Source organism: Formica exsecta, unplaced genomic scaffold (assembly GCF_003651465.1).
Source record: "Formica exsecta isolate Colony F162 unplaced genomic scaffold, ASM365146v1 scaffold504, whole genome shotgun sequence".
Lineage (NCBI taxonomy): Eukaryota > Metazoa > Arthropoda > Insecta > Hymenoptera > Formicidae > Formica > Formica exsecta.
The window spans coordinates 170,118-184,316 of NW_021852284.1; the positions used below are offsets into that span (position 1 = coordinate 170,118).

Consider the following 14,199-nt stretch of genomic DNA (forward strand, 5'->3'; position numbering starts at 1 on the left):
CGCCCGAAGACAAAAGTAAAAAAAAGAGAAAAACACTACGAGGCGCACACTGACGGTATTTTCATCAGGCTGCAGATTACGAACAGAGACTAGATTAAGATAACCCCTTTGTCGTTGTGACTTTAGTCTCTGAAAAAAATAAAAAGATTGTCATCTCATTATTCCTTTCACGTTCAAATAAATGTCCAAATAAATAAATAAAAAAATAATAAAAAATAAATATATATATACATATACATATATATGTGTATATATGCATATATGTATGTATCCATAGTCAAGGTTTCAGATGAGAAAGAAAGCATTTGTAAAAGCCACTTTATTTTTAAGTTCTTCAAATTCGTCTTAAACCATTCCCAAAAAACACTTGCTTGACATACTTATCTACTTGTAATGTTATAACTTGCTTTTACGTCAATTTAAACACCGTTCTAATTCATTATAAAATTACGTTTATAGATTTTTAATGTTATAAATTATAATTATACTTCTCGTGCGCATACCCATGTATCAAAAACTCCACGATTAAGGTGATATTAGTCACGACGGCGCAAATCGCCGCGATAAAAGCGATGGAAAACATGGAGACACCCAAAATCAGTCTCCATCTGAACTTTCCGAAATCCTCATAATGTACAAGAATGTATAAAGTGACCGGGATTAATGTGGCCAAAGTGGATATGCATATCGCGCCGACTAAGCCGGTAAACAGATCGAGCTTCGGAATCGCCGCTGCAAAAATGCCTACAAAAAATATAAGGGTTTCGCTGTATTTCAAAGAATTTCTATTCACAAGATATTAAAAATAGAGTTGTATTGGTTATCATAATTAGAGCGAATTGAAACAATAACGTAGCGAATATCGTTGATAGTATATTATATGATCAAAGTATCCAGAAATATGATCCGATCGAATAAGACTTGGACAAAACTGAGTATCTATATCAAATTCCGTGAAAGTGGATTCCTGAACTTTAGTAATATCTGGGTCCCGAGAAGCGGACCGTAATCGTGGACGGATTGATCGATTCCGCCAAGTTGGTCGCTCCAGCACAAAGGGAGATGCAATCCATCGCGGTCCATCGAATTTGGTCGAGTTTATCTTGAAGATATGAGAGAGAGAGAGAGAGAGAGAGCGGAAGGAAATATAAAGAGAAACTGTCATTTACACGTAACGAGCGTGATGCCAAAACGAATAATCAAGTCCCACAGAAATGGTGTTCCTTTCCAGGCACCACTTTCAATGGCTGGTATAGCGTAGCCGTACTTTAGAATCGTGATGGGCATGTAACACTGCAGCCCATATGTAAAATATATTGCCAACGCTTGCATTATCAATGCCGCGATCGTCGCTCTAAAAAAAGCCAATGGAATATAAAGTATAGATTAATAATAATAATAATAATAATAATAATACCACCTTATTTTAAATAATAAATGTATATATAGAAAATTAGAATAATTATAAATAAAAAATTATAGAACTACAATTGCACATCAAAAGATAACGTGGCGGCAAAGACATACTGTTTCTAAACCTAATGTAAATAAGAAGAATTTACAAAAACAGAAACTACAAAAAATATGCAATATAAATAAATGAATAAAATAAAATATTATAAAGACATTCTTTGATGGATTTATAGTTGTTTCCTATGCGGAAGATTTAATCGGATAATCTTTCTTTATAAGTTTCCAATTTTCGATATTAAATAGATTTTTCTATGCCGAGAAAAAAATATAGATTCCGTTAGAGCACAAAATCGAGTTAAATGACATTTTATACAAATAACTTAATGTATTAATCATATAAGGGATAATTTCTTCCGTATTCATTCACAAAATAATTGGTGTAATTAAAGAGATTATATTACCCATCAAGTTTCTCATGATTACGGATAAAATTGCCGAGTGCATCGGGTCCCCACTTTAAATAACCAATAGATCCAACGAAAATGTGTATCAAAACCAAAAATATCATGCCCCAATTTAATATTCCACATAATTTAACATAATTCCAGGGCTTTTTCATACTATGCTCTATCGCCAATATCTAAGAGACGCAAAGATCGTATTTATTATTCTCACAGATGCAATCATTAAGAACAAAACGGTACGAATAATTCTGAATAAATGCAAAGATAAAAATCTAATTTTAATTCCAAGAAATTAATTTTATTCTTAAAAATTAAAGACTTACCACGCCCGGTGAACACATACTAAAGAAAACCACGCCAATAAATTTTGGATATAAATTTATGTTCGGTCCGATCGTAGTCCATGCCTCGCCAATCCCGTCTTTCAATGCATAAACGATTCCAATACCTCCAGCGGCGAGAAGTAAGATGTTTCCCGCAATAGAAATCGGCGCGATGTCCGCCAGATTCTTCGCCATATTCATTATAAAAAGAAGTGGGAATAGCATAAGTGCATAGTAACTCTGTCCGATGACTTTTTCACTGTCTATGCATTCTTGGACTATACCGGAAATGAATACGACGTAAACCGAACCGATCCCGATGTAGCAAGCTAACATCGTTACATCGACGATGAGTCTGCAAATGAATAAAAATTGGCCGTTCTCTCTTTAAAAAGCCTTTGTCTTAAAAAGTTTTAATATGCTTATCATGTTATATAATTGTTCCTTTATGTGTACTCGATATATTCTAACAATTATATTAAAAAAAAATTTTAATAATTGCATCTGTGATTATGTTTTGATCATATTTTAATTCATTAAACGTAAGATATCAAATTAACATCGCGTAATATGCGTTTGTTATGCCGCAAGGAGTATCCGGAGTGAAATAACGCGATTATACTGAAATTACGAACGTTGCAGCGCGCGCGGAGAGCCACGGCTCTCGCGCACCCGTGGTTAAAGTGGCGACCACCACCTCTTCATATACCAAGACGGGTTTTCTCACACGGGTGCACATCAGATGGTGGATTCTAACGAGCAACTGAAGGGACCCGGTTATCAGCAATCCCATAAACGCCGTGCCAACAATCCCGATAAAGAGCCCGACGCAGGCGAATGCGTTCGGCATGGCGAACAGACCCGTTCCGGCCGCGCTTTTTACTAGGTTTGCCAAAGTATTAAAGTCTCTATAAGGAGAGAACACACACAAATAAGATATGCAATATTCTCATAACTTTATAATATATAACTAGTACCAAAATAGTATCGATAGATAAAATAAAGAGAGAATTAAGAAAATGTCCGATTAGCAAATTACATTAAGCGAGATTTTTTTCAAAAGAAATATTGATAAAAATTAGAACTAGACAAACGAATCGACGAGAATGGACATACGATACTGGTTTATAAGTGACGCGATTCAAGTGGGGATCATAAACTTCATTATTAGTGGATCCGCTAGGTTGTTCTTCAGCCTCTTGTTTATCCCTAAGTTAAAGAAAACTCGTGAGAAAATCAATTCAAGTATTTATAATACAATTACAATTAATGTCAATAAACATTTCTAATTTTTCAATTCATTTTTTTGAAACTTTTTCCCCATATGTATATATAATTGTATGAATTTGTGATAGTATATTTCTCTCTCTTTATCGCAACATGTAAGTACAATTTTTATCACAAGATATATATCTTGTATATATCAGATATATTTTTGTTCCCCTAAATTAAAAGAAATTTCTTTAAATTAAGATTCCTAACCAATACTGATATAATAGGTTAAAGATTTAAATTAAGTGGCATTACACACACAAATTCTTCAAATACGATTCAAATTAATAATAATCCAACAATTGCAATTTAAACTTTCTAAGATTTGCTTCGACTCATTATAATTCTACAAGTCAAATCAATATCCACGCTTACTTACATTTTCATCTGTCAACCTGCACGAAAACGTTAAAAAAAATGAAATCTCTCGCTTTCAACACGACTACGCTTGATTGCGTGTCAATGGTCACGATCGAATAGCGACGCAACCCAAGAAAAGAAAAAGAAAATCTCTTCTCCCTTTCGTCGCTCGATTTTGCGGGCACGTCGACTCCGTGACAGTCGTCGTTTCTCACGGCTGATTACGGCCGATTAGCCGACATTAGCATGGATTTCTCGCGTAACTAATTTTCACGGGAAAAGCTTGCGCGGGGGAAACGCGAGCGGAGAGATAGACGTAGCCGAGTATTGTGATCCTCTCGCTCGGCTGGACCGAGCTGACCGACTTAGAGCGCGCCCGAACGGGAGCTCAGTTACGCTGAGCTTTTTCCCGAGGGATTTAACGCCCCGCGGATCCTCACGGATTGGATAAAGGGGATCATGGACGACGTCCGTCGTTCGTGGGCTTTAACCGTGAATCTCGCGGTTAAGGCCAACGACAAACCGCTTTCTTTTCTTCGCCTCTGTATGAGACAAAACTCCTTATGTCAGCAGCATTCTGTGGCAAATCCTCTCCCGAAAATAGTTCTTTCCGATGATATCTTCAGGTCGATCTCGTCGTAGGGATGTATATAGAATGGCATTCGTTGGGCAAGATTGTTTTAAGAATACTTTAAATGTAAAATATACATGATTAATAAAATTTTGTTTTCGTAAATATATGCTTAAATTAAAATATTATTCTCATCTTAAATTTAGATATACATATATACTAATGTAAGGTTTCTCTATTTTTAAAAATGTGCACACTTGTATATTTCTCATAATAATATTGTACGTACATTTTTCCCAACGATATGTGTGTGTAATATTTGCCTTATTATAAATCTAATAATAAAGAAATAAAAACCTATGTCTTTTTACGTGTATAATTTAAATCTTACTAAAAGTAGATTACGTCGAAATCGTTCCAAGTTAAAAAAAAAAGAAAGCAAATCCTGAAGAGGTGAATAGATCTCCGACACACGTTGACGAGACGGGTACCGACTACTACTAGGGTACGGCAGAGAGACGCCAAAGGTAGAGAAACGTAAAAAGGGACGATAATATCGGGGACGTCCCGCGGTTCTCGACTGTGACTAAATCCGCGGTGCCCATGCAGTGTTTACACTCGAGATGATGCCTCCTAATGCTAATACGTCGCCTGGGCGCGACGCAGAGAGCGCGCCGTAGCCCCCGGGTCTCTCTCTCCCAATTTCTTAATGCTCAATCGCAATCCAATGAAAAGTGTATGAATAGCAAGCGATTATCAAGTCGAGCGGGCGCCCTCAATGTGTCCGTCGAGGCGTCCGCGGTAACCCTGCTGCGTTAACCGACGTCGAAGCCGAGCCAAATGGTACGAATCACCTCTTCTGTCTCCCTCATGGAACCTCCCTCCCTCCCTCCTTCCCTCCTTGCCATTTCTCGTCCCGGGTTCTTCTCCTTTTTTTTTTTCCCTCCGCATCGAACCGAAGACCGGTTGGCACGACGACCGCGTAAGCTCCCCGTAGAACAAATTTGGAAACGCGACGCAGCACGTGGCTGGATATCGCTGGGCGCAATCATTGTTATTAATCGAGTCAAAGGGCAACTACTGTGCTAATTAGCCGCAATAAACGGCGCCGAAGATTGCATGAAGCTAGGAGTGCGTAAATATTTTTTATTGATACTTTAAACATTTTTAAAAATATTTCTGCCTATATATGTATATATATATAATATAATATAAAACGAGAATTACATTATATATAATGATAAACGTGACAATGCAATATTTCCGAATAATAAAATTAATCAGTTCAAAATATTACAGTATGATGCTTTGTAGCTGCTACACATGAAACAAACTATGGAAATCGCATCGAACGATATCGCGTTATTTCGTTAATTATAATTGTTCGATTATAATTTCACATCGACGGGAGGAAGGCTGGAACGGTGCCGGGGGGCAACGGCAGATTCCTCCCTTGTAGGCCTATATATGTATATATATATATATAATATAAAACGAGAATTACATTATATATAATGATAAACGTGACAATGCAATATTTCCGAATAATAAAATTAATCAGTTCAAAATATTACAGTATGATGCTTTGTAGCTGCTACACATGAAACAAACTATGGAAATCGCATCGAACGATATCGCGTTATTTCGTTAATTATAATTGTTCGATTATAATTTCACATCGACGGGAGGAAGGCTGGAACGGTGCCGGGGGGCAACGGCAGATTCCTCCCTTGTAGTGATAATTAGCCGCCAATGGTTTTCCATGGAATATCGATAATCGTGCGTACCGCTAACGACTACGATTTCCAGAGGCAAAAGAGATACATATCGGCAGAGGAGGAGGCACAATTGGACAGATCTAACGTGTCTGACGCGCTTTTTCCGCATCGCCGACGATGCGCAAAAACCTTTTTGCCAACGTACGCCGAAAATACGCCGTTATTTATCGGGATATCGCTGCTCGATTTGCCGCTGCCGATACGGAACCGAAACGGCGAAGCGGAAGCGGAAGCGTTTCATGTGGCGGGGCAGCTCACGGGCTCGTTGCGCGTTCGAAAAATCATTCGAGGATCTTGCCGCTGACGTTTTTGCATTTTGTTCAGCCCCCGTAGGCTTTTGTGTGTGCGTGTGTGTGCGCGTGCACGCGCGTGCAACGATCACGAAGAGAGCGAACCTCGACTACTGCCCGCTGCAGCCGCCGATGGCATTCCACCGACCGATTTTGTTTGCCGACACGCTCGCGTTCGCCGCGCACTGAAGGATCGTTTTTCGGAGTCACTGATTCGAGTCGTATACCCCCTGACCCGGTCGAGAGGACCCGGCCTCCTCCTGCGGGGTGTGCCTCGAGATGCTGCACGTGCCGCAATAAAATATTGCGTCCAAAATGCATCATTAACCAGCGTTAATATTTTCTCTGACAAAATATATATTCGTGATAACAGAAAAAAATATCAAAATCAATATATTATTTTATTTTTTGGCTTTGGTCCATAGCTGAAATTTAAAATAAAGATATATACTGACATATATATATTTATATAGAAATGTCCACTCTCTATCAGATTGTATCACAATTTTAATAATATATTGTTTCAAATCTTTGTGAAAATGCTCTTTTTGAAAGCGGACAGAAATTGAGGTCTGAGAAATTTATTTAAAACTGACATTTTCATTAAAAACTAAAATTTTAGTATAAAAATATGCTAAAAATCATAAAAAGTTAAAACAAAAATTGAATAAATTTAGAAACAATCATATAAAATAATGTAACATATATGTATAATAAAATCTTCATCTACAAAAAATTAGTTCAAAATAAACTCTTCATTTATTTTCTCTTCTATTCGATTCTGCTAACATAAATCACAAACAATCGATATTTAATAAAATATTTCCCCCTCTTTTTCATCTTGAACTAGTTTTGAGCAAGCTTATTAGTATAAATACGATCATTCGGGATATAATGAAACGGGTGTTGCGCCAAAATAAAACAAAAAATCAATGCAGCGTTTTAACACGTGCGAAAGAGCTATATAGTTCTCGTCAGATGTTCCGGTTCCGATTCTTCTGTCGAACGCGGGCCGAGTTGCTTTCAGAGTCGAACCGATCAAGGACACCCATCGGGCTCACATTCCGGAATAATTTAATGACTGCACACTCTCCGCCTCCCTGGCATTGCTCTTGCCTCTCTGCCTTGTCGCCGCGGGCCGATGCTGGTTAAACGCTTCACAATTAAACGCGCAATCTCGGGGCATCGATGAGCGTCGGGGTAACTACCGGGAAAGCTCTAGCAACGATTTCTCAATCGAACTCTTTAATATGTTTAAAATGAGCCGCTAACGTACAAATGATATGTCATTTGCATTCTCATTAGTAGACGCGCTCGAATTTTTCGCGTAATAAATTTCGCTGCAATAAGTTTTGACAATGATGTGTACTTTGGTGTGAAAATTTTTGAAAATCTAGAGAACAAGAAAAAGAGAGAGAAATAAAAATTAGAAGATAATCAAATATATTGATTGAGTGACTTAAGGATATCGGAAGAAAAGAGAGTCTCTTATACATGAAAAAAAAAAAACTAAAAAATTGTAATTTTTTAAGTACATCTAATTTAATACTCTTAAGAAAAAAATGTGTACTTGGACATAGATCTTTCGATGCGTTTAAGATAAAGGGGTAATGCGGATAATGACATAATTTTTCTTTGAAGCATCATCGACAAAGGGTAAATTTTTTTTCAGAAAATGAGCATATATAACTATTTTATTTTGAATTTTTCTTAATATAAATTTCTAAACTGTACGTAAAAGACGAGATTTTTGTTTTTGTTACACAGATCCGAGTACTCGTTGCGTGATGCCATTCGGTGAACACGGCGCGTTTTCGCGCGGCGATGACGCGTGCCTTTCGGGCGCGCGAAGCGCGTTTTAGGAGAACGCGTGATTGTAAACGGTGCGGTGCGTGCAAGCGTGTATGGAAAAAAAAAAACGGAAAAAAAATGTGGAAAACGCAAAGGGAGCGGAAGGTGGCACCGCGCGCGCAAACGGCCAGGCAGGCGACGGAGGACGAGGGGGGGGGGGGGGGGAGGGGAAGGTCCGTCGGGCGGCGTTGGAATCACAAGAGTGTGAAAATGTTTTGCAATTTCGAAATCAGGCGTGTGCCTGCTGGTTTGCGCCAAAGCGCGTTACCGGAAACCGCCAACTGGTGGGCTGCGGACAGCACCGGCGTCCGCCGCAAAAGCGGATTGCGGTTCCGCCGGGTAACACGCATTAAAAACGCCCGACGCACACGCGCGAGCCCGAATGCGAACGTGATGCGTCCTCCCTCGTCGTTTTTTTTTCTCTCTCTCTCTCTCTCTCTTCATCTCACAAACAAATATATCTATGTCTCTCTCTCTCTCTCTCTCTCTTTAATTTGTTTTTCCCTTTTTCTATCTCTGTCGCTCTGACAAACATACTATCGCGTCACATTCACTCTTTCTCTCGGACTGTTTTACACGCCGGCTCACGTTTGCGCACGATCTACTGGAAAAAAAAACAATACGGATTAACGCTCCCACGTAATGGTAGAAAATGTTCGGTTTCGTATTTTAGCAATTAGCAAAGACGTTTTCGATTGCACATAGAGACGTGCGAGTCAATATTATAATAGCACGTTCTAAATTCGTGAAAGGATTACAAGTACCATATCGAAAACAGAGTTAAGTTCAAAACAATGTTTCATTTTTACACATCCAAGATCGAGTTGGTCCATCCAGCATTTCTCTTAAGCTATGGGCAATGTTACTATAAATATGCAAGTGCTTTCTATTTGGATTTCAACTGAACTCTATCATGATAAAGAGAGAGAGAGAGAGAGTGTGTTACGTTACCTTTAAAACATATATTCTAAGATGAAATATCGTACATCAAGTTTTGTAGTTAAATATATAATACCTTGAAATAATATTTGTAACTTAATCTCTTTAATAGCATTATAGTAACAAATCATCATCACTATTATCACTAAACTTTAAAAAAAATCGTAGATTTTTCATGTTTAAATTTCATACATTTTCAGACATTTTTATCATATTACAAAAGCATTATCAATGATCGTTTACTACTTAGTATTAACAATATTTATATATTCGCGCGCTGATTTGTACAGTCGCGATAATGAACGGCAGACAAAAGTGCATTTCGTTTAATATCTCGTGCAAAACGATAAGGATAGTCGAGAGAGAGAGAGAGAGAGAGAGACCTCTTTTCTCTTCCCGTAGCATATATGCAGCTCTTTTTCTCAGCTGTACACATATACGCACAGATACTCGTGAAACGAGCCGTAACGAAGATCTCGAAAGAATTGTCGGCGAGTTCAAAGTATCACCTCTTCGCGTGAAATAGTCGTCAAAGAAATACGCGAGTGAATTTTACAACGTATGACGTGTTGTTAGCAATACATTTACGTACGTACGTAATATTAACTTGGCAAACTGAAACTATTTATTTCATTTCAAAAAGCTCAATTCATGATAACAATAAAAAGTATAACAATAGATTAAATTCTTTAATACATACATTATCGATAACTTTATCCCAATATCCTCATAATATTATGTCAGTCGAGTTAATGACTAGATAAAACTATTAATGACTGTATAATGACTAGATAATTTATCTTTTAGTACCTGTCACGATCATATTTTGTGAAATAATACGATGACACGATATGAAGCGATTCGTACACAACGATTTTCACTCGGTTGCTCATCTCGTACATATTTGCGCACATCGTTTCCATCCTTCGACCAGTTAATAATGCATATTTTTGCAGTTTTTCTATCAATTCCAATTATTTTTGTCATCATTGATTGTAATAATAAGTAGAAAAATGTTCGCAGAAATTTAAGGATATACAATTATGATATTTTTTATGTAGAATTTTTTTACAACTAAAAAAAAATATACATTTAAATATGATTTTAATTGATTGGAATTGATCAAATTAGCATAATTACCTTTATATTCAGGAATAAAGACAGTCTCGTCTATGCAGTCATTTAAATTTTATTATTTTGTTAAATATTTTACTGTCACTCAACTTTATCTTGATTTTGAACACTTTAAAAAGTTATTTTTATTTACTGTTATCGTAGACACATGTGTTATAACGGTTAAAACTTTGTAATTCTTGTCAAGAAATAAAATATTCAGTACATAAATCTTGTCATTTGTATAGTACCAGTATTGTTAAAAAGACGAAATCATATGATCAACATTAATCGAACGTAACATTTGTCGTTCAAAATGTTTATAACGTATCCCCGAGATTTGCAACAATGCTCTTATGCGGTCTCAAACGGCAAAACCGAATGAAAGATATCGCGAGAGAAATCGCGAAACGCGGAACAATAAAAAGAAAACGGAAGAAAAAAAACGAGACAGAGCGCGCCTTCGAGACGGGGTGCCTCGCGCGTATTTCCGCGATAGCGCGATGGGGGGCACGTGGTCCACGACGGGGACGCCGTTTCTGGAGCCTGTAATTTGAAATCTTCACAGGAAAGTTAGCCGGGGTCCGCTATGCTACGCGCATCGGAAAGGGGAGGAAAAAGAGAGAGAGAGAGAGAGAGAGAGAAAAATAAGAGGCGAAAGAACTATTACCGAGGCACCCCTCCCCTGGCCGCAGAGCACCTCCCTCCATATTCTCGCGCGACAATGCAGCAAACTCCCGAGAAATTCACCCTGCAATCACCGGCGAAGTCAAACGTTCTCAGGAAACGACAATGCCGGGGGGCGTCGTCGACGCGTTGGCACGACAATGAGGTCATTACAAAACGCGGGGCACCGCGATTTCTCGCAAGGTAGCGCCAACCAACATACCTCCCCACATCAGGGGTAAGCACTTTACGCGTCTCACACGTCGCTCCACGACGCTTTCGTCATTTCGAGAGATGCTTAACACGCGTTTCAGGCAAATCTGCATGTGCATAAATCTACTGCGAATGATAAATATAAGTTGCTTTAATCTTTTATATTTACCTATACGGTAGGACGGTAGATAAAATGCTCATTATACGTAAAAGTGAAAATCTATTATGACTTACCATATTAATTTTTTTTTTCTACAGATAGAAATGAACATGTTTCAAATGCATAGATATCTTGAAAATAATCACTTAATAGATTTAAATAAAGCGTTATTTAAAATTTCTTATAGGAGATATATATACAAAATACTTATTTAAAATGCATTAATTTATCAATTAAAATAATAATTTTAATAAAGAATTGCTTATACTTAAAATCTCTAATAAGAAATACACATTTGAAATACTTATTTATGATCGTTGAAAATTAATTAACTTTGCACGTTCTTCAATATATTGATAAGAAATTTAATAATGCTTTTTAATAATACAAACTCAAAAAAATTATGTAGACAATTACGCGTTTAAAATTTGTGTATTTTACTTTCAATCATGATTTGAATTTATTCTGTATTTCTACTTTTTCATATCAACTCTGAAAAATGACAGTTAAACTAGAAGCTTGAGAAAAATTCATCAATATCGGTAAAATAAATCTATATAAATCTTTTGTCCGCCTCACAGAAAGGAATCGCGATCACAGGAAAAGTGACATTAAAGGGTCACTGTTAATACGTGCAGAAAGGCTGCTATACGGCGTTTAATAAATTTTACCAGGTCGGCGATTTATTTTCGGCGCGGATACCGGAACGCGCGGCGAATCGATCGCGGCAACAAATACGCGCAGCGGCGGTAGTCATGTAGTAAAGCTCGTTATCGCATTATCTCGGGCACCGGTGGCCCCCACAGGGACGAGAGAAGGAAAGAGGAGGGAGGAGGAGGGGAAGGGGGGAGGGGAACAAGACCTATTCTATGGGGAACTCGCATTTCACGCGGGGGTCCGCCACGCCGTCCGATCGGCTCCATTATGCCACGCGGAGCATATCGCTCCGTGTATCTACGCGCTCCACTCTGCACGGACGGCGCCGATAACATTGACGTTGCGATAATTTTGTAATATCGCCCGACGTGTATATGTATTTATATGTGCATGCGCAGCACGCATGCGGCACGCATGGGCGAGACGCGAGCAGGATGTTGAACCGAACCTTATCAAATTTACGGAATCGCGGTGAACCCGAAAAAAAAATACGGTAATAGGCAGGAGCCCTGTAACTACAACCTTATAACATAATGCAAACAATTATGTTATCTCGATTATAATTATATTATAAACTAGATATACGTATATATATAAATGGTATATAGGAAATAATGTAGTTGGAAACTCTATGTAATTTCTTTCCCAACGCACTGAGAAATTATTTGGAGAGAATCTATGAGAATAGAAATTTTTGTGTTGCACAGAATCAACACTTTAAACATCTTTTCTCTTATAATAAATTAATTTTAAAATGTATTACAATCTATAAAGTAATTTATATAATATTAATTTTGCCAAAGATATAAATAAAATAATAAATTATAAGATATATATAAATAAACTGATAAATATATATATATATATATATATATATATAAACTGATATAAAATATATATCTCTTTCTTTTACTTCTTGAAAAAGGAAAGAAAATTTATAGAGATGAATTGAGAATTCAACGTGTTTGTCCCTTTATAAAACTTGCTGTAAACTAATGCAGCATTTACATTTCAAATGTAGTCATTTAAAATAAACACTTACTGACATCATTTAATTCGAAATATTAAATAAATATCACATAGTTTTGTGTTTCCGACGATTCGTCGTAACATATCAATGCACAATGGCGAAATGCAAGGCACAGAGAGATCAAACGGCAATTCTGCACCATGTTCGCATATAGATCGAGAGGCACAGCGAAGAGGAAAAGTGGCCGAGCCAAAAACACACGACGCGAAATACCATACGACGCGATTCATTCGGCGACGATCCGATAAGGCAGCTTTTAAAGTCCTTTAAAAAGCAATACATCGTACCGCTGTCGACATGACGAAGGGCGAGACAGAGAGAGAGAAGCTCTCAATAAATATCCCGTCGGATTCTGCTCGCACGTGACTCCCTTATCCCTGCGATCTTAAATACTTGGCCGCGCGTGTCGATCATCCTGATCATCCTGGTCATCGCATTAACTCTCATATATATGATCTTATCTGAGACTCATATCTCAGATTGCGATCCTATGTGCTATGATAATTAAAGCATCCTAACTTTCCTAGAGTAATTTCATGAACGTATTTGCTACAAATACAATTTTAATTTAACTTTAAATGAATTGTACTCTTCAAAAATTTTTACTTAAGCTTTAATTATCAAAATATTCAATATTAAAATGATATATGAATGTTAAATAAGGATAGATGAATCAATAGTTGGCGCGAGGTTAAAAATGCGCGTGTGATCGCGTATCGCTATACTTCATACTCGGCCATATTTTCGAACACGCAATGTGACAAAACGAGAAAAGCCATCGAGAATAGCGTATAAAATCGCGGTGGGCAACGACAGTTTCCGAGATCTCTAGGGAGCACAGCGCCACGTTACAGACAAGCTACGCGAACGCCCGTGTTATAGGGTTGTCAAAGCACCGACAGGATGACATCTCTATTATCACGACCATAAAGCAGGACGGGCATGCGAGATAGAGGAAACACGAGGGAAAGAAACGAAAGAGAGAGAGACGATCGTGCTCGCAAGCGAGAGTTCTCCTGTCTATTTGGCGAGAAAGAGAGAGAGAGAGAGAGAGAGAGAGAGAGAATTCGATGAGGAGAAGCAAGAGATTCCACACGGA

At 37.7% G+C, this 14,199-nt stretch overlaps 1 protein-coding gene across 1 annotated transcript; it reads right to left on the bottom strand.

Annotated features, from left to right (window-relative positions):
* Positions 1-469: 469 nt before the first annotated feature.
* Positions 470-11,366, bottom strand: LOC115241708 (proton-coupled amino acid transporter-like protein CG1139). Its single transcript, XM_029817616.1, has 7 exons — positions 11,260-11,366; positions 3,317-3,409; positions 2,836-3,108; positions 2,201-2,555; positions 1,875-2,053; positions 1,170-1,354; positions 470-744 (listed from the first exon to the last, which is right to left on the bottom strand). The coding sequence occupies exons 1-7, from the start codon at positions 11,364-11,366 to the stop codon at positions 470-472; spliced, it is 1,467 nt and encodes a 488-aa protein (XP_029673476.1).
* Positions 11,367-14,199: the final 2,833 nt, after the last annotated feature.

Coding starts and splice junctions, on each gene's coding strand:
- LOC115241708 (XM_029817616.1), bottom strand. CDS start 11,366: ATGCAGATTTGCCTGAAACGCGTGTTAAGCATCTCTCGAAATGACGAA. Junction 1,355..1,874: donor AATCATGAGAAACTTGATGG/GTAATATAATCT, acceptor GGCTTTTTTTAG/AGCGACGATCGCGGCATTGA. Junction 745..1,169: donor TGGCATCACGCTCGTTACGT/GTAAATGACAGT, acceptor TATTTTTTGTAG/GCATTTTTGCAGCGGCGATT.